The sequence below is a fragment of the Hippopotamus amphibius genome, chromosome 6 (assembly GCF_030028045.1).
Source record: "Hippopotamus amphibius kiboko isolate mHipAmp2 chromosome 6, mHipAmp2.hap2, whole genome shotgun sequence".
Lineage (NCBI taxonomy): Eukaryota > Metazoa > Chordata > Mammalia > Artiodactyla > Hippopotamidae > Hippopotamus > Hippopotamus amphibius.
Genome location: NC_080191.1, coordinates 50890321 through 50914366, shown reverse-complemented (window position 1 = coordinate 50914366; position 24046 = coordinate 50890321). Strand labels below are relative to the sequence as shown.

Genomic DNA, 24046 nt, shown 5'->3' with positions numbered 1-24046 from the left:
TTTCCTTTTGAATCAAGGCTGTGGAGAAGAGTGAGCACATGCACATGTTAACAAATCTTATTCCATTATACAATTAAAAGCCAAAATGAAATCTAGTCACATTTATGTCTACTTACAAGTACCGGGCTTTTCCCTGTTTTGTCCTTTTCTTTTGCACCTTTGCCTGCATCCCACTTTTCAGTATTTATGTCTGCTTCGCTCCATTCTGGCCAGATTGGAAACTTCCCCTTCTTCTGTTCACTGAGTTGTACGTTACTGCCAAAAGGGTACTGACTAGAGACAGAGTGGGGAGGTGGTTTAATTCAAATCTCTGAGGTAAAACACTGGATTAATTTCATGATATAAATTTAATTACTTTATTAGCAGTCATGTTAAACATATTTTTCAATGCAGTCATACCTGTGGATAGGCAGCTTCCACATGTTAAGGTTCTAAAGACTGAAATACCCCCAAAAGAGGTTATTCCATAAGCAAATTTTGAGCATCAGCCCCAACTTACCAAGGCAGGACATGCATCGTAAACACAGAAGATGCTATGAAGGGGAATATTTATATACAATCCATAGCCAAAGAAAAGCCTTTATATGTATAATAGTAATAGCTTTTTGAAGATCAGTGCAAATACAATGTGGATTTTTCCCAATATAAAAGTGCTATATGATCATTTTAAAAGAACATTTAAAAATACAAATCAGATAAAAAGAAAGGCATACTCACCTCATTCTAGAAACCACCCTGTTAAAAATTATCTGTCCTCTTAGATTAATGTACAAGGATATACAGCTTTCTTCAAAAATGACATCATTCATCATAGTCTCTTTTACAGATTGCTTTTTTCCACTTATCAGTACCTTATTGATAGTTCCCATGCCAATAAGTGTTTAAATACTAATTGAATGATTGCATAATATTCCATTGTATGATATATTGTCTTTCATTTAACTAAGTTTCTATATTTGGAAATTTGAGAGTTTTGATTTTTAAAATCAGGAAACCAAAGGAGGGTTTTGAGCAGGGGTATAATAACTGAAATTTTATAATCATTCTTGTTGCTAAGTTCAGAAAAGACTAAAGGAGACAAGAGAGACAACTTGAAACAACAGATGAGATCTGGTGGTGGTTTGGACTAGGTTGGTAACAGTAGAGGAGGCAAAAAATAGTCCCTTGTATATATTTTAAAGGTAGAGCAGGTAGATTGATTTGATATTTCCTGAAAGACAGAAGACTATGGGGTGGGACAAAACTAAGGGAATAAAGAAATATTTCACTTTTGAATGAATTGTGTTTTAGATGTTTATCATACATCCATGGAAATGTTGAATAGGTGTTAGATGTAGGATTCTGAAGTTTGGAAGAGAGAAATAGACTAAAAGTGAAAATCTGAGTCATTAGCATTTCAATAATATCTAAAGTCTTAAGACTTGGTGAAATCACCAAGAAAATGATCGTACACAAAGAAGAGGCATTCCTAGGGATGCTATTCAAAATGCCTAACAACTGGGAAGGAATGATCATTGACTGGTCTAAATAGATGCTAGCTACAATTCTGGATCAGGGTCTTCAAAGCCACCAGCTCCGCCAGACATTTATTCTTTACTTAAGTAGTAGGGTTGGGGCAGGGAGGTAAGGTCCTCAGGCTGAGTCAGGGACCCAGGACAGGAATCAGAAAGTCTGGGGATTAGGGTTGTTGGTGAGGTTATTGTTTTTTTGTTGGTTTGGTTTGGTTTGGTTTTTGGGGGCCATGCCGTGTAGCATGCAGGATCTTAGTTCCCTCACCAGGGATGGAATCTATGCCCCCCACAGTGGAAGTGCAGAGTCTTAACCACTGGACTGCCAGGGCAGTCTGGTGAGGTTATTGTTAAGGCTACTCCCCAATCAATATAAAAAGATTTCAATAGTCTATCAATCAATACAGCAGTATATCTGCCCTAGTATTCCATGTTAAAAGAGGAGAAAAAAAAAAAAACCCAGAAAACTGAGAAAAGCAGTCAGTAAGTGTGGTGGATAGAATAATGGTCCCCCCAATATATCCACATCCTTATCCCCAGAACCAGTGGATGTGTTACCTTCCACGGAAAAGAGAGTTTGTAGATATTTTTAAGTTAAGTACCTTGAGATGGGGAGATTTTCCCAGGTTATCTGGGTGGGTTCAATGTAATCATAAGAGTCCTCAAATGTAGAAGAAGGAGATAGAAGACGTCAGAGGAAGATGTGACTCCTGACAAATAGACAGAAATGCAAAATTTCTGATTTTGAAGTCAGAGGAAGGAGACCACAAGCCAAGGAAGAGGGGCAGCTTCAAGAAGTTGGAAAAGGCAAAGAAATGGATTCTCTCCTTGATCCTCCAGAAAGGAATGCAGCCCTGCTGACACTTGCTAGCTCAATGAGACCCATTTTTGACTTCTGACCTCCAGAATTGCAAAATAATACACTTGCACTGTTCTCAGTAACTGAGTTTGTGGTATTTTCTTACAGCAGCAATAACAAACAGTGAGGTAGGAAAAACACAGTAGAAGGTGATGCCCTGGAATCACCAAGTAAAGCGATTTTTTTAAAAAATGAGAGAATGAGCAACAGATCCAAATGCTCCTAACAGATCAAACACGATGAAGTATAAACAAATAAATGTTGAACTTAGCAACAAGAAGGTTAAGGTCTCTGCAAATTTCATCTTCAAAAGTCAGTGTTGGGAGGGACTTTCCTGAACACCCTACCTACCTCTCTGCATCTTTTCATCTTTAATAGCACTTGACAGTTCTCTCACTAATCATTTATTTATGTGCTTGTTGTATGTTTCCAAAAGTAGGGTTTTTAAGCTCTGCAGTGGTAGGAACATTGGGTTTTTGTTCATTCCCACTATCCCCAGCAACTAGAACAGTGCCTGGACAACATGGGCAGTCTGTATATTTCTCTGTCATCTACCTACTTACTTGAAATAGAAAAATATATGTCTTTATATTCCTATAATTTCTAATTAGAACTGTTTCAAATTATTATATGTAGGTAGAGATGAACCAGATGCTCACCAGTCCTGTTTTCCATTTCCTATGTTTCCCATACTCCTTTGCAGGTTGGCTGGTATTTTGTGATGGTGTATTAGAAAATAGCATATGAGGAGATGTGCTGTGCTGTATTCCATCTTTAGGCTTATTACACATTCCATGAGTTACTTCTTACTCTCTTCCTGCTTAATGTGTGGCTCAACCCTTATGAGAAGGCTTTAGAAAATGGTAATACCACAAGATAGAAGGAGTCAAAAATCCTTATGTAGTACATGCAAAGGCACCACTAAACTCCTGATCACACTCTGGTATGAATGAGAAATATCCTTTGTTGTGTAAGGTCACTGAGATTTGGGGAATGTTTGATATTGAAGCTAGCATTGAGTACTTCCTATTTGCTACTTTGATATTGTATTGACTAACGTAAAGAGTGGAATTCTTTTCTTAGGATTTGGATTTCTTCCTTTATATCTGTAATCATTATAAATATATACGAGTATATTGTAAATTACTTATAGATCATTTTTCTATTATCTTAAATTTGTGACACTTGATTCTCTCGTTTGTTGTGACTTCTGCCTATCCTTTCTATAGTCTTGTGCTTTAGGACATGTTTATTGTGAGCTTATCCTTATCAGGGTTTTCTTTCCCTCCAATCCCCTTCCTCCAAGGCAATCTTGTGTTGAAAGAATGTTCTTTCAATGCAGTATTGAGTTTTCTTCTTTCAGAGACCCCAAATGAATAAGCCATCCAGAAACTTACAGGTACTTTAAAATCAGATTTCAAACTAATGTAAGTCTCAGTCCAAGGGTTTCCATTTCTCAAGGGAAAAAAAAAATCATTTTTTTTCAGCCAGACACCAGGCAGAGAAATGCTAGCTTTCCTATCAGTCTCTCTGTGCCTGGGTGGATTTTCTCATTTACCTTTTTACAGAGAGTTAAACTCATGGAAAGCCATGCCTTTATCTAAGGTGGGAGTACTCCCTTTCCTCATTTGGGCTCAAGATCTTGCCTTATATGTGTTAAAACAAAAGGTTCCACTTTCATAAACTGATAAGCCTTCCCTTGCAATGCAGCAGCTTCAGCTCAGAGCCATGCCATTCTGCCTTTCAGTTCCCTCCTTATTTCTGGATCCTGAACTTTTTTTTTTCTTTATGTAGGTTTCTAGGTATTATTGTTATTTTAAAAAATTACCTCATTCAGGAAGCTCAAAAATCTTAAAAGCTTTGTAAAAGGAAGATTTAATTTCTTAAAAAATAAGGGCTCTGTTGAGATTATGTTTTTTCCTCTTCGTTCTGTCAAGTAAATATATACTGGTTCCCTCCCTTAAGCTGTTAAGCCTTATCACTAATTGGACTACTTTCCTTGTAACATGTCAAATTTGTTTCCATCTGTATTGAAGATTACTTAAAAAGAATCTCATTAGAGGTATCTTATACCAGCTCAGTAGCTCCCCTATTGTGCTACATACACAATAAAAGCGATGGTCAAATACAGCCCAAAGTCAAATATACCATAGACTTCAAATGATCGGGCACAACTGTTGCTTTTGAAAATCTCAGCACAGTATGCCTTTGAATATCATTGCCAGAATGTTCCTACTGTTCTAGCATAGTTGGGATTCTTTAAAACATTCAAAGCACATTATTCCTGGTTTCATCAATTCAGAAAACAAGATAATTTTTAAACACAAAAGTAATCCAGGGTTTTTGAAGATTTAGAAACTGGTAATATTGGGAAATAAATGTTGACAAATTTTAGGAAATTGAAACATACAAAGAAATCAAACCTGCCCCTGAAAAAAACCAGGGGTATACACAGAGTTACTCTATTCATATAGCAATATACCCAAGTACTAGTAAATGACTTAATTCATTAAAATTACAAGTTGTATAAAAGATTTCAAAGATAAGTGTATTCTCTATGTATATGGCTAAATGCTCTCTTCTACACAGTAGGTCTAAATATGCTATTGAGATGTGAAATGTCCCTGACTCACTTAGGAGATGCTAGTAATTTATAAACAAAACATATTTGTGGAAAGTTATCATTTTAAAAAAATTTAATAGAAGTGAATGAAGAATGTTCATAATATAAAATATGTATATTCCAAATGCCAAATGATATTCCAAAGGAAACTGATGTTTAGAGGAAAGAAAATTCCAGAAAGCCAGGCAAGGGGCTGATATCCAGAGCAGAAATATAAAATAAAAAGGTACTCCTGGAGGAAAGAGAGAAAGCACAAAAGAAGCAAATTTATAACAGAGGGCAAAGTCAGACAGGATAGTCTGACATGAAAATGATACATAAAGTAAGCAACAGATGCAAAGGTGTTAAAATAATTATATATATGTATATATATATTTTTACTACTAAAATGAATTGATCATGATGGAAAGCCATTGAAATGTGAGTGGGTGGTTGCCAGAGGCAGCGGGGTGAGAGGTGGGCAAAATGGGTGAAAATAGTCAAAAGGTACAAACTTTCAGTTAAAAAATAAATGTCACGAGGATGTAAAGAATAACAAAGACTATAGTTAAAAATACACTACTGTACCTTTGAAAGTTGCTAAGAGAGTAAAGTTGCTAAAATTCACATCACAAAGAAAAAAATATGCAACTATGTACGCTGACGGATGTTAACTAGAATTATTGTGGTTATCATTCAAAATATATACAAATATCAAATCATAATGTTACATACCTGAAACTAATGTAATCTGTCAATTATATCTCAATTAAAAAAAGTCAATGGACTAATTACAGAAAGAACCTGTAGCAGTGGGTTGGGGGCTGGAATGGTGTAATCCACAAGCAGCTACTGGGAACTGGAATTGAGCAAGCTGAAAAGTCTATTTTGGAAAAGAAGCTGAATTCACCCTGCAAATGTCAGGATACCAGAAATTGGCTTCGTGAATGAGCAAGTGGCCACAGTATTCATGAACTCCTAGCTTTGAACTAAGGCTGAAATAACTCCCCCTATAGTTAATGGTGTCAGAGGCAATATGCCACTTTCCTATAGTTCCATGAGGAAACGGGCTGACCAAATGGGAAAAAAAAATGGGCATGGGGGTGGCTCTCTACCACCACAGCTGTGGTATCAGGGATAGCACTTCCTGCATGGGAGAAAAGCCTCCAACGTCCCCACTTGAGTGGAAGACTTGAGTGGAAACAGGGGTGGTATAAAAATGCACCCATCAATCAGAAAGGACTTTGCTCTTGTATTGGAACAAAGTGCTAGAGGCCTGAGCTTGTTCTTAACCATTTAGTAGCTGAATTTGGATAGGTTCTGGGATTCTCAAAGAGGAGTCAGAGTTCAAGGGAAGAGAAATATTCTTCAGGGAGTTCAGAAAAGCAGCTACTTGCCAACTGACAGAAAGTATTTCAATAATGTAACAACTATCCTGTCCTTTTCACTAGAGCATCCCTACTGGATGTCAGAATGGGTAGGGAGAAAATCATCCTAAAATCCATCCAAACCTCATGGCAGAAAACAGCACACATGAACTATAACATGAACTAAAGCACTAACATTACAAAGCAAAAAAAGAAACTTAAAACTAAAAGGACAGTCAGTAGATATAGCAAAAGAAAGAAATCACATCCAAGGAAAGAAATAATGTAGCAAACTTAAAAGGTATTTTAAATGAGTATGGGTAGAATTACCAAAAAGATAAAGGAATAAAAGTTTCTTCTTTGCTATGAGAACAGGAAAATGTTAAACAAGCAAACAAAAAAATAAGACCTATATAAAAAAGAGACACTGGGAAATTTTAGTAAGGAAAACTTCAGATATTGAAAGAGTAGCCTGAATAAAGCTGAAGAGGACTAATGATTTAGAAGGTAGAATTTTAAAAATCAAGTGTTTGTATAAAGAGTTATAAAATGTGAAATACACAAGTAGATAGCGTGAAAAACACCAATGTACAACTAATAGAAGTCTCAGAAGGATGAAATGGTTAAAATGGGGGTGGGGGGAATGTTTAGGAGAAATATTTGACGATGTCTGCTGAAAAATGTTCAGAACTGATGATAGACCTGTCTTCAGATTGGAAAAAGCACATCAACCAATAACAAAGCACAAATGGGAGGTCAGGGGATGGAATTTTGCACCTAGATGTATCAAATGAAATTACAGACCAATGGTGAAGATTAAAATCTAAAGAATTGACAAGTTACCTGAAAATAAAAACCAATCAAACTGACAGCAAATAGTAGACACTAAAAAGCAGTGAAGTGATGTCCTCAAAGCTGAGGTAAAATAACTGTCAATCTTGGAATTAAGACCCAGTTAAACTCTTATTCAAAAGTGAGATAGAAACATTTATTGTAAATTAAATAAAAACATTTGAAAATGTGAGATTACCATAACAGACTCTTGCTGTCCCCCCCCAAAAAAAATCAATGAAGGATTTATCTCAGGAAAGTAGAAATGAATCCAGAATGAAAGTGTGGAATACAAGTCGCAGTGGTAAACAGATGAGTCAATATAACATTTTGGTAAAATTCTAAAAAGTATTTCCTCTAAACAAATAATGGTAACAATAACTTTGTGCTTTTGAAAGTATCAAAAATAAAAGAGATGGGAAAGGGAAGGAATTCTGATAGACACTACTGTGCCTGTGTTTTTCTTTAGAAATAATACTAACTGTAGACTTTGTAAGAAAATATTTAAAGATGAGTGTATTTTAAAAAATTAAGGATTGTCTTAGTCAGTATGGGCTGCTATAGCATCATACCATAGAATGGGTGATTTATAAAAAAATAGAAGTTTATTTTTCACAGTTCTGGAGCCTAGAAGTCTGACATTAGTTTGCCAGCATCATCAGGTTCTGATGAGAGCCTTCTTGTGTTCTACAGATGGCTGACTTCTCACTGTGTCCTCACGTGGAGGAAAGAGAGCTATGTAGCTCTCTGGTCTCTTCTTATAGGGACACTAATCCTATTCAGGAGGTCTTCACACACATAACCTCATTACTTCCTAAAGCCCCACCTCCAATACCATCACATTGGGATTAGGGTTTCAACATATGAATTTTTGGGAACACAGATATTCAGTCCATTGCAAGGATATTCCAAGAAATAAAATGTAAAACTTCCAAACTGAGAGAGAACAGAAAGAGTAGATATGACATTAAGGAACAACTCATAGTGCCTTGGGTAGAAGGGAAATTGGGAATGCAGAATTTTAAAAATTAGGAGCAAATGAGCCAATATGACTGAAGACTAAAACATTTTAGAAAAATACTGTTTCAGAATGAGAAAAGAATCTCATTCAACCAACAGTTCACTTATTTTTAACTCACATTTATTGAATACCTGCTCTGTGACAAGCACTGTGCTAGATGATGGGGTTACAGAAATGTAAATACATATCTATGCTCTTGAGTTTACTTTGCAATGCAAACAGATAAACAGAAAATTTCAATATAATATGGTATGTGCAGGGGGATGTAAGTATTCACAGGTGGTAGAGGGGGAATTCTGCCCAATATGAGGCAATTAGGAGAAACTTCCTGCAATAAATAGCATCTGAGCTGTCTTGAAGGATAACTAAAAATTTTCCAGATTGAAAAATGAGAAACAACATCACTATGAAAGGAGAACAGCATACAAGACAGAGGCAAAAAACAGCAGAGTGGGTGCAGAGAATTATGAGCTCTTTAAGTACTGGGAGAGCATGTAGTATAAAGCGAGGGGAAATTAGGCTGGAGAGAAAAACAAGATAGGCAGAGAGTTCCCACTAAGGGTTTGTTGAGGAGCTTGAAACTTGTTTTACAGTTATTGCTGACTTCGCTCATTATACTGAGACAAACATTTTATTTTTAGATACATATTATTTAACATTTACTCATAACAGACCACTGGTTTAAAATAGGAAGTCTGAGGAATACTGAAGTTGAAATACAACTCAGGACTGTGCACAATATAATAATTATGAAAAGTTTATTTAAGGCAATCTTCATAAGATCTGAGAATTGCATTCTTTTAATTAAAATTTTTGTATCATGATGTCTCTACTATCTCAAAAACCAATTAAAAACTATAATACATACAATTATATCTAATTTGGAATTTTATTTTTGAGGAAAGAATACTAACCATACTAGCAACATATTATTTGTGGATACATATCTATAAATACTGCTTTAAAAATTCTCATCTTAATAGTTAGAAATAAAATGTAGAACTTAAACTTGAGACATATCATGTCCACTTCATTTGGAGTAACAGAGACTGGATTGACCCTCCCCTAAGGCAACCAAAAACCTGAGCAATAAAGTGATGAAGGACAGTGATTACCAGCATATAGGAAACAAATGAGGTGAGCCCTATAATTGCTTCAGCTTATGGCCCTGAGAGAGTCTTCCAGCTGCAGTGCAGGCAGCATTAACCTAGACATATCTCAGCATATTCCTTAGGGAGAGGAGATGGAGATGAAAGTCTAGGGGAGACCAAGGCAGCTAGAGTTTGAAGGACAAGGGACTAGAAAAGAAAGTTTCATAGAGAGAGAACTTCTGAAATCTTCAGAGGGTCACCCATTCCCTATAAGTTTTAGGATGGGTTTTTCTATTTCTGCAAAAAATTCATTGAGATTTTGATAAAGATTGCATTGAATCTGTAGATTGCTTTGGGTAGTAATGACGTTAAGATGTCATTAAATCTTCCACTCCATGAACATGGTATGAGTTTCCATTTATGTCTTTAATTTCTTTCAGCAATGTTTTGTAGTTTTCATTTTACAAGTCTTTCATCTCCTTGATTAAGTTAGTTCATAAGTATTTTATTCTTCTTGCTGCTAATGTAAATGGAATTGTTTTTGTAATTTACTTTTCAGATTGTTCATTGTTTGTCTATAGAAATGCAGTTGATTTTTTGTGTGTTGACTTTGTACCCTGCTACTTGGATGAATTCATTTATTAGTTCTAACAGTTTTTTATGGAATATTTAGAGTTTTCTACATATAAAATCATATAATCTGCAAACAGATATTTTTATTTCTTCCCTCAAAATTTGTATGCCTTTTATTTCTTTTTCTTCCCTAATTTCTCTGGCTAGAACCCCCAGTACTGCATTGAATAGAAATAATAAAAGCAAGCATCCTTTTTATGCTACTAATCTTCAAAAAAGTGTTTTCAGTCTTTCACCATTGAGTATGATATTCTCTTTAGGTTTTTCATACATGGCTTTATTATGTTGAGGTAGTTTTCTTCTATCCCTGTTTGTTGGTTGTTTCTTTTTTTGTCATGAAAGGATGTTAAATTTTTTCAAAAGCTTTTCTGTATCAGTTGAGATAATTATGTGTTTTTTTTCTTCATTCTGTTTATATGGTGTATACATTTATTGATTTTTATAGGTTGAGCCACCCTTGCCTTCCAGGAATAAATCCCACTTGATCATGTTGTATAATTCTTTTACTATGTGGCTGAATTCTGTTTGATATAATTTTGTTGATGATTTTTGCATCAGTGTTTTTAAGAGATATTGATCTGCAGCTTTCTTTTCTTGTACTGTCTTTATCCGGCTTTGGTATCAGGGTAATGCTGGCAACAGAGAGTGAATTAGAAATTATTCCCTCCTCTTCAATTTTTTTGTAAAAGTATGAGAAGTATTTATATTAGTTCTTCTTTAAATATCTGATAGAATTCACCAGTGTAGCCATCAGGTTCAGAGATTTTTGTTGTTGTTGAGAGATAGTTAATTAATGATTCAACTCCCTTACTAGTTATAGCCTATTCAGATTTTCCATTTCTTCATGATTTATTCTAGTAAGTTTTGTGTTTCTAGAAATTTTCCCACTTCATCTAAATTATCTAATTTGTTGGCATACATTTATTCATAGAACTCTTATAATTCTTTTTATTTGTGTAGAATTGGTAATAACATCCCATTTTAATTTCTGATTTTGTCTTCTCTCTTTTGTTTCTTAGTCCATCTAGCTAAAGTTTTATCAATTTTGTTGACCTTTTCAAAGAACCAAGTTTTGAGTTTTTTTATTTTATCTATTGTTTATTCTCCATTTTGTTTCTCTTGACTGTAATCTTTATTATTTCTTTTTTCTGCTACCTTTGGGTTTTAAAGCTGATAAAAAATAGGACTAGTCCTGGCCCTATCCAATTCTTTTGGGTACTCTTTTTTGGTCTTATAAATCTTATGTGCATGAGATTTTTTAAAAAATGATTGAAATACCTTAAATAAAAACTAAAATGTCTGAGAAAAAAATACATAAGAAGGGTTTTAGTGGTAGATTAGAGATTGAATAAGATTACTGAAATTGAAGACATAGCAATAGAAATGATCCAAAATGAAACACATACACACAAAAATATTGAAAATGAGCAAGGCATCAGTGAGCCTCTGGGAAAACTTCAAACAATCTAATAATTATTGTTTTTATTAAAGGAAGGATGGGAGATAGGAAAAATATTTGAAGAAGTTATGATTAAAATTATAAAAATTTTGATACAAACTCTAAACACACAAATTCAAGAATTTCAATTTATCCCAAACTCAAGAAACATGAAGAAAATCATGCCAAGGTTCAACATAAGCAAATGACTCAAAAGTAGTGGTAATAAAAAGAAAATCTTAAGAGCCAGAGGAAAAAAAACTATTACATGCAGAGGAACAAAGAAAAGGAACCAGAAAATTTCTCATTAAAAACAATGTAGGTGAATGGGCAACATCTTTAAAAGAGTAAAAGAAAAAAAAAATTGTCAAGTTAGAATTCTATACCTTGTAAAAATATTCTTTCAAATGAAAGTGATATAAACACTTTTTCTGACATAAAAATACAGTATTAAAAAATTCATCAGTAGAAAATTTCACTGCAATAAAAAATAAAAGAAGGCCTTTAGGCAGAAGAAAAATGATACTAGATGGAAGTATGGATCTATACAAAGAAAAAAAAAAGAAAAAAGCAAGTACATGGCTAAATATACATGTTATTCTACTATTTAAATGCCTTTGTAATAGAATTAATTACACAAATAATGTAGTATAGGGTTTATAACATTTATAAAAGTGAAATGTATGAAAACAAAGGCATGAAGTTGGGAAGTGAATACATATATTATTACAATGTTTTTTATATTAAATGTGATGACTGATATAATACCAAAAGAAGGTAGAGGATGATAAGTTAAAAGTGTGTACTATAAACTGTAAAGAGTTCACAGTGACCACCAAAAGAAGCCAACAAAGGAGATAAATAGAAAGTTAAAAATTATCCAAAATGTTGTGGAAGAAGAGAAAAAAGGAACACAAAGGATAGAGCAAAGAGAAAACAAAGAGCAAGATAATAGATTTCAACTTAGCAACATTAGTAATCACATTAAATGTAAGTACTTTAAATACTCAAATTAAAAGGGACAGGTTGTAAGGCTGGATAAAAAGCAGGACCTAACTATATGCTATCTATAAGAAGTACCTTATATATGTAAACAAATAATAAAAGGATGGAAAAATGTTTATCATGTTACCATTAACAAAAACAAATATTTTAAAAAGTAGATTTCAGAACAAAGAATATTACCAGGGATTAAAAATTTTAATTTCATAATGATAAAAAAGAAAATTCATTGAGATAAAATAATAATTCTAAACTTTTGTTAATACATGAATCAAAAACAGACCTATAAGAATCAATAGGTAAGTTCATAAATATAGTGGAAGGTAGAAATTTCATTCATAATATCTGACAGAACAAGCTGACCAAAAATCAGTAGGGCTGTAAAAGATATAAAATATAGAATACGATCTGTCAAAATTGGCTTAATTGGCCTTTATAGAACACTTCATCACAATAGATGAACATTCTTTCCAAGACCATACATTTTGTTTGTCAAGACAGACCATAACCTGAGACATCAAGCATCTCAATAAATTTAAAGAATTCAAGTCATACAAAGTATGTTCTCTGACCAATGGAATTTATACTAGAACTCTCTAACCCCAAAGCCTGGAAAATTTGAAGATATTTGGAATCTAGATAAAATATTTATGATTAACAAATGTGTTAAAGAAGAAATAAAAAAAGGAAGTTATAAAAGTATTTGAATTGAATAAAAATGAAAATACAACACATTAAAATGTACCGGATGCCACTAAAGCAATAGATAGGGGAAGTTTATAGCACAAAATGTCTACATTAGAAAAGGGTCGAAGTCTCAGAACAATATACTTGGTTTTTTCCTTAAGAAACTAGGAAGAAGAGAGCAAGTTAAATTTAAAGTAAATTAATAAAAAATTAGAGCAGGTTAATAGAAATAGAAAACATAAAAATGATAGAGAAAAATCAGTAAATCCAAAAAGCCAGTTCTTTGATCAATCAAACTCTAGTCAGATTGATCAGGAATATAAGATACAATTACCAATTAGAATGAAAAAAGAGACATCACTACTGATCTCACAGACATTACAAAGATAATAAGAAAAAATTACAAACAACTCTGTCCGTATATTTCATAACTTAGAAGAAATGGATCAGTTCCCTGAAGAATACAAACTAAGAATACTCAGTAAAGAAGAGATAGGTTGGATTGGAGATATTGAATATCCCTGCCTGTATCTCTTAATAAGGTGAACTTAACATTAAATATCTTCATACAAAGAAAACTCCAGACCCAAATGGCTTCACTGGTAAAGTCTACTAAATATTTAAGGAAGAAATAATCCTAATTCTACACTAATTGTTGGCAATAACATGGATGAATATCAAAATAATTATGATGAGTGAAAGAAGCCATACAAAAGGAAGTTTATGATTCCATTTATATAAAACTTTAGAAAGTGCAAACTAATCTATAGTGACAGAATAGAACAGTGATTGCCTGGGGACTAGGGTCAGGGAAGGACAGAAGGAAGGGATCAACAAGGGATCAAGGAAACTTTTTTGAATGTTAGATCTGTTCATTATCTTGATTGTGTTGATGCTTTCATGTGTGTGGATGTACATCAAAACTTAGCAGGATGCATTCTTTAAATATGTGCAGTTTATTGTATGTCAAATTTACATCAATAACTCTGTTTTTCATAAAGAAAGAAGAAGAAAAGTCTAGAGATTTTAAAAGGCAAATTTAGGAAAATCCAAACATCACCTTGTGACAGCAATATTATCTGTTCCTAGAGTCATAATACATAGTTAAATTAAACATAGATTCTACGATATATTTGACTGCCAAGTCATATTTAACAAAATGTATTTTGTCTGTCTTTCATGTATACCTACTCCTGGTAAATTAAACCCTGTATAATTTGGACTTGGGAAAAAGTCAAAATTGTCTTTATATGTAATAAAAGTAGTCCATATTTGCATTCATATATATTTTATAATCTGGTTATTAATAAGACACTAATACAATAACTTTTTAAAACTTAAAAGCACTTATTAATCACATACTTAGCAAAGATGACACAAAGATTTTAAAAAAATTCTTAGGTCAGTTAACAAGATTGTATACTACAATGAAAAAAAAAATATATGAGTTGAAAACCAAAGAAAACTTTAGCTGACACAAAATCATTAGAGACTTCTAAGAAAAAGCTTTAAAAGAAGCAGAATCTTATTTACACACAGGCACATACACACTCCTATATATGTTTTAATAAGATTATCTCCACTGCGAGGATGTTAAAACTTCAATAAAGTAAGGGTCCGGAATTTTGCTATTATTTTCTTTGAGCATGCTGTTCAGGGTAAAGACACGATTTTATTCACAGTGGGAGGTAGTTTATTTATGTAATGTATAATCAGCATGCCTTATTATGTAGCATCAGTTAATACTCTGAAGGAATCAGAATATGAATAGAATACACAATTGACTTATTTGCATTAGGGGCATTCTGAGCCATATTCTTCAGAAATATTAAATATGTGAGGAAATAAATTGCAACCTCTAAAAAATTTAAAAGTTAAAAATAGTTAAAGCCAGATTGTTATGTCAACCTTTATTCTCTTGGTTTGATGAAAATTATTTAATTGGGCATTTAACTTTAAAAGTTCAACATTTATCTATTTTTTTAATACACTGTGCTTGTGTGAATACGAAAATAAATAGGTGAGGGAGGTTAAGAGGTACAAACTTTCAGTTACAAAATAAATGAGTCACAGGTATGAAATGTACAGTGTGGGGAGTATAGTCAATAATTATGTTAACATCTTCATCATGGTGATCATTTTGAAGTGTACAGAAATATTGAATCACTACTTTGTATACCAGGAAATAACAGAGTGTTACAGGTCAATTATACTTCAGAATCAAACAAACAAACAAAAATCATAGAAAAAGATACCAGATTTGTTGTTACCATAGGTGGGGGTGGGGAGGTGGAAATGGATGAAGGTAGCCAAAAGGTACAAACTTCCAGTTATGGGATAAATAAATACTAGCGGTGTAAAATACAACATGATAAATATGATTAACACTGCTGTACATTATATCAGGTTGGACAGAAAGTTTGTTCAGGTTTTTCTATAAGAAGTTACGGAAAAACCCGAACGAACTTTTTGGTCAACCCAGTGTATGAAAGTTGTTAAAAGAGTAAATCCTAAGAGTTCTTATCACAAGAAAGAAAATTTTTTCCTAATTCTTTAATGCTGTATCTACATAAGATGACAGATACTCACTAAATTTATTGTGGTAATCATTTCATGACATATGTAAGTCAAATCATTATGAAGTGAATGTTGAGCCAGGGTAGCAAAGCAATTTGAAGGGAAAATCAAAAGAATATGAAAACCAACTGGACATGATGGACAAAGGAGGGTGAAGATCAAAGATGACTGCTTGAAACTCTAGGTGGCAGGGAAGATGGTAGTAAGCTCCACTAAAATGAACATGGGAAATCTACACATTTGGGAGAGAAAATGATGACCTCCGCTTTGGACATATTTAACTTGGAGTAAGAGAGTACATCCAAATGGATTTGTCCTCTTGAACTTGACCTCAATTGCATGGTTAGGACCACAAGTGTTAATTCAGTCATCTTTAATCATCATTGTTTTAGATGACCAAAAGGGATAAAGGAGAGGGGAGTGAAGTAAGATCATTGGAGAATGACTTAATTTGGGGGGTGCGTAGAAGAAAGAAAACAAAGCCGGGGTAGATCAGAGGGAAAGGAGAACTCTGGGAAAGGAAAAGAGAGGGTAGATTTAGCTGGAGTGATACATGTTCCCATGAGCCCTCTTGAGAGACAGGAAGGAGCGAAGGGAGAGAGCAGAATAGGAGGGAGCTGCTTCTGCTGTTCTGATCCCAATGTACACAGGCCCCTAGGAGCTTAAGCTTCTGCCATTTCCCAAGATCTAACACTGTCCAGCAGCAAAGTTGATATTTTAAAGAGCAAGGACAAAACATGATATGTAGAACATGAGACAAAATCCTTAACAACTTTAACCAAAATCCATGAAAGAAACAAAAGATCCACAGTATCCATGGACTAGTACATGCACAGGCTCCAATTAACTGTTTTTTTTCCTTTTTTCCCTTTTTACACAATTCCAACCATTTTCTTCCTAACCTTATTCTTTGTCTATGGTGCAAACCAATCACAAATCCCTCCTAGACTTTGACCCAAGGTGGGGAGAATATGTGGCTTTTTAATAATTTCTAATTAATTCATTACAATAGTATGTGGAAAGAGCCCTGTTAGCAGATTGCACAGTACAGGCTTCACCTTTGACCATGACCTCACCTGGTTAAACTCTTACTATGTTTCTGGCTCATACCTGGGCCAAAAGCAGGCAAAACAGACCACAGTTCTTCCTGCTTCCTCTCCTTTTGCCTGTATGTCCACAAGGTTTGATGACCTGTAGTAGCCTTTTTCATTAATTTATAACTAAATTAGACACATCTTCCCTGAACTGAAGATTGAAAGGTGAAGAAATGGGGGCAGAAAGGGCACATTCACCTTTTGAGGACGTTAACTGAAGTAATATGTGTAATTCTGATACTCATCACATCGGAGGATGGAATAAAAATAATCACAAAATATTTGGACTATGGTATTCATTTGGCACCAGCTAAAAAGAAAAAAATACATACGTGTGTGTGTATGTATTTCACGTATGAAGTTTAATTTTAAAATGTACCATATGCTAATTCAGCCATACAAATCAGCATGGCTATAGCCCTAGACCCTGGAATTAATTAGCCCAAATCTACCCAAGGAAAGAATGTAATAAAATTTCAAAGTACCTCATTGAATACTTCTGACAACATATGCATGTCTTCTTTGTTAAGGGTCAAAGTGAGAAAGATTAGTAATATTTCTATCTAATACTTCATATTATACAAATTATATCAAATTATACAAATCATATCCAGGGTACATTTTTAATGTCTTGGATACAGATTTTAGTTATTTTTATCTCACATTAAGTAGCCTAATCAGTTTATAGATTATTTAATCCCTTAATTTCAATATTATGTGGCCTGGAAATGCCAAAATAATAGCAAAGCCAACTACAATATCTTTAAGTAACCACTTTTGATTGAGGCACTATTACTTTGCTCATTTGAAGCACTAGCAACAGTGCTGTGAGTTTCAAGGTATAAATTTGTTTTTATATAACACTGAAGTATGAATTCCATGAGTTTGTAAATTTAAATCTTTTTAATCTATCTTCTACTCCTCCTATTGGATGCTACAGCATATGCAATGCTACATAGTAAACTGGGAAGGACCCATTTCTCCTCCAAAACTAAAAAAAATAAAAATTGGTTGACTTAAAAAAAAATTTCATTGCCAGAAATGATTGTTTACCCATGTCAAGTTTTGATAAATTATTACACAAATGCTCAGATTAAGATTATTTCAAAGGGAGAACTAGTGGCAGACCCCACTAAGACTAACAGGGTATTCCTATCCTCAATAAGTAGGGCTTTTGGGCGGACATTTTTATGTTTAAAAAATATGCAACTGACATTTATATAATGCCCTAACCTGTGCCGGGTGTTGCCTGGTGTCCTGGGAATGATTGACAGGGCCTCTTTCCTCTGGGTCTCATGGTCTCTCTCTGGTTCTGAGCCAGAGGGTTTTATGGCCAAGCTGCCACACCAGGTTTCTATTTTAACTCAAAGTACACACATACTTATTCAAGACACATTGTGCCAGGCCCTGAAGAGAATGCAAACATAAGCAAGGGAAAGCCCTCAGAAATTTGTCATTGAATTTCATTTACACTTTTTTTCCTTCTCTTTTCAGACATGGTGACATCATCTCCTGGACATCATCACCACTGCCACTGAAGTTCAGGAACTTGGCTTTGTGGTCTTTGAACACAATCATCTTACAGGTCTGCTCTGTACCTACTCACCCCTCTTGAAAAATGTTCCTCACTCTCACGGAGAGTCCCAGGAAGCAGTCATTCACCCACTCTCTCCCATTATCATCACATGTTTCTTGCTACCCTGATTCCTAATTCAGCATGAATTCCATTCAGACAACTGTCAAATTATACCTCATAAATCATCATCTTGACATTTAAAACAATCTATGTTTCCCCTTCACATATATTTCAAATTCCTTTATCTGTCCCTCTCATCATGCTGCCCACTCACCTCGGATGCTTTAGGTACTAGTACATTCATACGAAATCCCTCTACTCCAGCCAACCTGGACGACTTTCTGTGCCTCAAACATCTCCGTCACCTGCACTAACTATCTCAGTAGCTTGTACCTTTTGAAATTGGAGAGTGGCTGTTAAAGAGAGATGATGAAAGACCAGCTCCTGTTGGAAGAGAACTTCTCCTCTAACTCACATAACCATCATTTTAGAAATGTCATGATTTTTCTAATCTAACCCTATGCCAATATATGATTCCTTCCATATTTTCAAAAAGTTCTCCCTGACAAATTTGGCATTACTGTATATTTCCTAGTTATATCTATTTGAATCTTAGTTTTTCTGCCCTAGATTACAAATCCCTGGACATGTACCCTATTTTGCAATTCCTTATTCTCCCAAGCCAACCAGTGACTGGGGCATGAGAAATGCTCATTGAATAGTTGGGAAATGAACATAAAGAATAGGCTTTTCTCTAGGGAAGTTTCTGTAACCAGAGGTCACCTTTTAATTTGAATACTTATGACCTTAGCTGTTGAAGTCCTCAGAGGTATCTTGGGGAAATGACAAAACTCAGTGTGAACCCTGGGTTGCTTCCTGCTCTGCTTCTCTTCTTCCCTCTGTGCCTTTTTCTGTGGCGCTACAAGGACTGGACCTGGAGCTATAAAGGGCATCTCCCTTCTCTCTACTCCTCCCCACCCCCACCCTGCCCAGTCCCTCATGCGCACACACATTTTTTTCCTTTTTGATTTCTGGTGGTAGAGGAATAGATTATCTATTATCTACCAACCACTGTTGCATGGTTTCATTGAATCAGCTCTCTCTTGGACCTGGTATAACCAAGAATTCACTTAATCTAATCATCAGTAAGATATGTATTCTTCTATTTTATGTTGCTTTCACAGTAATAATCATAATTCCACTCTTGCAATAGTTTTGTTTTCAAAGTTTTAACAGACAAATATGTTGATCTTTTTTTGAGAATTCTATGAAATTTAAATGCACACTTCAGTAAGTACAGATTAACTTGAGCTTTATGAAAATATTTCATTCTGTTTTGAAAAGAGGTCTAACTATATTCAATATCCTGTGATAAGCCATAATGACAAAGAATGTATATATATATGTATATATATAACTGAATCACTTTGCTGTACAACAGAAATTAACACATTTGTAAATCAACTATACTTCAATAAAATACATTTTTTTAAAAAAGTTCTAATGATATTCCATCATCCATAAGAATCTTGAAGGTTGCATAATTCTTGTTGGTTTGACAAATTATCTGTTTATTTGACCTTGATTTGTATGTGCTATTGGAAGTGGAACAAAATTTTGTGACTATAAACACCAAATTATATTCCTATCTCAAACTTCCCATTAAAGTTCTAAATATTTTAGCATTTCAAGTTAAGCATTAACACTCCTAATAACTCTTAATACTTAAATTGCATGCCTTCTTTTTCCTTCTTTTAAGTTGTCTGTCACCTACACCAAGACTTATATTCAGTACTTCTAAGAAGATCAAATTTTTGTCTTGTGTCACTATAAATCCTTCTAGCAGCATCTAAGTAGTGACAGTACCTTTGCAGTGCATACTAGTTTTCAAATTGATTAATTTAAATTGGTCTGTAATTTCTAATGATCACTAGGTACTATAATGAAAAACATAATTTGTGACAGTTGTAATGGCAATAAAAAATATTTTTCTCAAAGATGAAATTTTAAAAAGATGACACCTCCAATTGGAACAATAAATTAAATCAAAATTTTGAACACTTTACTATAACAAAATTCCCTCACTTATTATGATCTAGTAGAGTTAAAAAAAATCTGAAAGACTCATGGAAGTTTGGAGCTGGAGGAAAAACAGAGAAGAGAGGACAGGGTATGTTGGAACAGGAACAATTTTAAGTAGGTGGTCCTTCACTTAAAGAAGAAAAAATTGAACGTGAAAATAGAAAAGTGACATGTCCAATGTCACAAAAAAATTGTGTGAGGGTGAACCCTATATCAGAGGTTTCATTCTTGATGATAGGCAGAAATAGAGAATACATAAAATAGAAATAACTTAATCTAATGTAAAAACTGACAGCTCAGTTACCTGGCACACTTATTCTTGGTGATTCAAGGTCATATTTATTTATGAATTTGGTCACAGCTGGACATACATGGTTCTGATTTCTCAGCTGAAACATCTCAGTTTTTGAATTTTGCCAACAGTGGATCATATCAGGAAAAGAGGGAGATTTCTCTGGGTTTCAATCAAATTTAGAAGGAATGAACTATGAACTCATTTCATAAACAAATGGTGAGTGGTTATTATGTGCCAGCCCCCAGGCTAGGCAAAAGCCAGACATGGTTCTGTCCCCAATCTGACACATAAGTTTAGCGAATGCAAGAGATGTGCTAGAGATGGCAGCGCAGCTGCAGGAGAATAAGGTTCTATGGGACAGTCATTTTCAAGGCGCTGAGTACTTTTTGTCTCATTTCCGTACTCAGGACCATGTTAGAGTTAGTTGCATTTATTGGATGTATAGCCACAAAGCGTGGTAAAATAATGACACATAAAAACTTACTCTAAATGTCCCCGGTATATTTCAAATGACAATTACACCGGAGCCTTGCTAGACTTTGATCCCTGGGCCCTATGCTAGGTGAACACCTAAACCTAGGACTTAGCCTGATATCTATGATTAGTTCTTCAGGAAAATTTAGAGGGTAAACATGATTTACGATGGACTTCACATCCTATCATATAATGCTACAGCAAAATCTAATGATTTGCTGTTTAATCCTCAATAGCTAGTTTCTAGCAAAGCCTAGATATTGCATAACTATTTGCCTTTACTCTTTTATTTTCATAAAGATATACATGTACTTTTATTGATATAATTCAATTCAGATATTTTCTGGAAAAAATAAACATGTTAGAAATAGCATAATCTCAAAAACAAATGGGACCCCAGTAAGGAAAGAGTTAACATCTTATCAGCAGGGATCTTACCTCTATCATGTGATACAATCACCACAAAAGCAGACCAGGTACTGTCTTTTATGGTACCTGGTTTGATCAGTTTTTTTTTTTTTTTAAATGGGAGTTAACAATCTCATCTCTTTCTGGATATAATCTCTTTAAAATCAAGTTGTGAGCCTTTGATGTACATTAATTATAACTATCACTAAGTTTGCTTTTTTTTTTGGTGTATTGCCACCCTGTTATAATCTCTTATTTAATCACTGTCATTCACTCATTCATTAAATAAACATTTTTGAGGGCCTACTACATATGACCCAAACATCACTCTAGGTTATAAGGATTCAATAGTGTATAAAATAGAAGAAAATTTCTTGCCTTCATGGAACTTACATTTTATTAGGATGACATATGAATAAACATCAATTTTAAAGCAAAATCTATAGTATGTTAATGAGCAAAACAATTAATGACAAAAAATAAAGCAGCAGAAGGAAAAATAGGGAGTTTTTGGTTTTGGCAGGGAAGTGAAGACTGCAATTTTAAACCAGTTGGTCAAAGAAGCTAACATGAGAAAATGGCATTGAGCTAAATACCTAAAGGAGGTGAGGGGGAAAGCCATATGGAAATGGCTTTCTAGCAGAGGAAATAGAAAGCAAAGGCCCTGAGGCAGGAACAAGCCTGGAGTGTCCCAGGATGTGAAAAAGAAGAGAGTACATGAACAAGGTAAAGTCAGAAAAGGAATAGGGGAAAAGGGAAAAGAATCTGATCCTGCAGGGTCTTATAGAACTTGGACTTATAAGAATGGAAGTAACTAGAAAATGTTGAAGTGACCTGCCCTACACTGGCATGTAGCAGGAGAGCAGTTCTGTTAAAAATCACTCGCGTGTATAATATAGGCTCTGAAACTTAAGTTACTAATAAAATGAATGGACTGTCTGCCAGGAAACTGGAAGCCTGCTTATGAGAGAGAACAGAATCACAGACATGAGAATCAGCTCGGGAGAGGAGTTCAGGGAGGGAAAGAGTTTAAATACCAGGCATCAGTGAACAGAAGTTCATTGTGGGATTCTTTAGGTAAAGAAGGAGATGAAGAACTAGGCTACCAAAATCTAAGACTCCAACTAAAAAGAATTTACTGGTCACACCTCACAGGCATAGCGGGAAAAACGTGAATGATCCCACTGAGCTGCTAGTTTTAGCAGCTGACAGTCTCTTATAGCTGGAATAATTTTAGAAATTTTGTAAGTTCAAATAATAGCCCCAAATCTGTGCTTTTAATAACTAGGTATCTTTAGAGAAAAAAAAAATCAGAAGGTGAAAAATAATGAGGTACATGCACAGACAGACAAACAACACCCCAGGCCGGAGAGGTATCATGTAGATTCCATGAGCTAAAGTCTGTATACTTTCTTGGAGTAAACATTAATAACATGAATTACATATTTATATGGTTTTAACTTTTTAAAACCTTTTTATGTCTGATATAATCTGACTAAAGTTCTTCAGTTGTTGGTCGGGGGCAGATACACACTAGGGAATCATCACTGAGGTGAAAGTTCTCTCTGTCTCTGTCTCTTTTTGCTAATACTGGGGCCATGCAGATGTGGTCCTAATTTTCAGCCTCGCCTCTTTGCTAAGGAAGCCGCAGCCTTTCTTAAGTGCCTGGGTAGACTCTGAACGAGAGGAGGGGCAGGAAGGGGTGGGAAGTTCATGGACGGGGGCCAAAGTGCAGCTGCCGAGCAGCTGGAATAGGAAAACCAAGGGCTCTGGGAGGAAGTGGATCGAGGCAGGCACGGAGGAAGAAGGAGGGCAATAATCTCCCGGGTCCGGTTCCCAGAGAATGGAAAGAAGGTGCGAAGAGGCCATCTAAACTCCTGTCCTGGCAGAGTTTGCTACAGGGAAGCAGCGCCGGGACGAGAGGAAAGGCCAAGGGAGCAGGCCAGGGGTGGGATGGGCAGGCAGGCAGAGGTCCCTTACTCTTTAGATTTATCCGATCCGTGCGCCGAGTTGATGCGATGCACCTCTTTCTTTCTGGCTTGTTTGGTGGTCATGGCAGAAGCCGACCCAGGCAGGGGCCGAGCGAGGAGCGAGGAGCGAGGAGCGAGGAGCGAGGAGCGAGGAGCCGGCTGGGCGACCCTGACTCTGCGTCTGCCGTTGCCAGGAGACGCCGGGCGCGCGTCCTGCAGCGGAGGTGCAGGTGCGCGCAGAGCTTTAGCCGCGGTGGCTCTAGCCGAGGCGGCTTTGAGGTTGCTGGCGGGATGCGAGTTCAGGCCTCCACAGGCGGGTGGAAACCTAGGGGTTAGGTGTCTGGGGAGGAAGGCGTCCAGGGCATGGATTTGTCCGTAGGATTGATGGGCAACTCTGATAAACTGAAGTTTTTCTATCAGGTTGACTCTGCCAGTCGGTAAGCATATCGACTATCTTTTGGATTTGAACACGTTTACTATGCAAGTCCCCTTTCCCCAGGTCTTCTCTCCGCTGAACAAGTTCCTTTAGTA

General features: G+C 35.2%; 1 protein-coding gene across 1 annotated transcript in view; it reads right to left on the bottom strand.

The window, feature by feature from the left end:
• The window catches only part of ADGB (androglobin), a 159620-nt gene extending 136006 nt beyond the window's left edge, over positions 1-23614 (bottom strand). Inside the window, exons 1-2 of the mRNA XM_057739476.1 lie at positions 23526-23614; positions 117-273 (exon numbers count right to left, since the gene is read on the bottom strand). Of these exons, the coding sequence (XP_057595459.1) occupies positions 117-273; positions 23526-23599 (231 nt within the window). The 5' untranslated portion in view covers positions 23600-23614. The remainder of the gene's footprint in view (positions 1-116; positions 274-23525) is intronic.
• Positions 23615-24046: the final 432 nt, after the last annotated feature.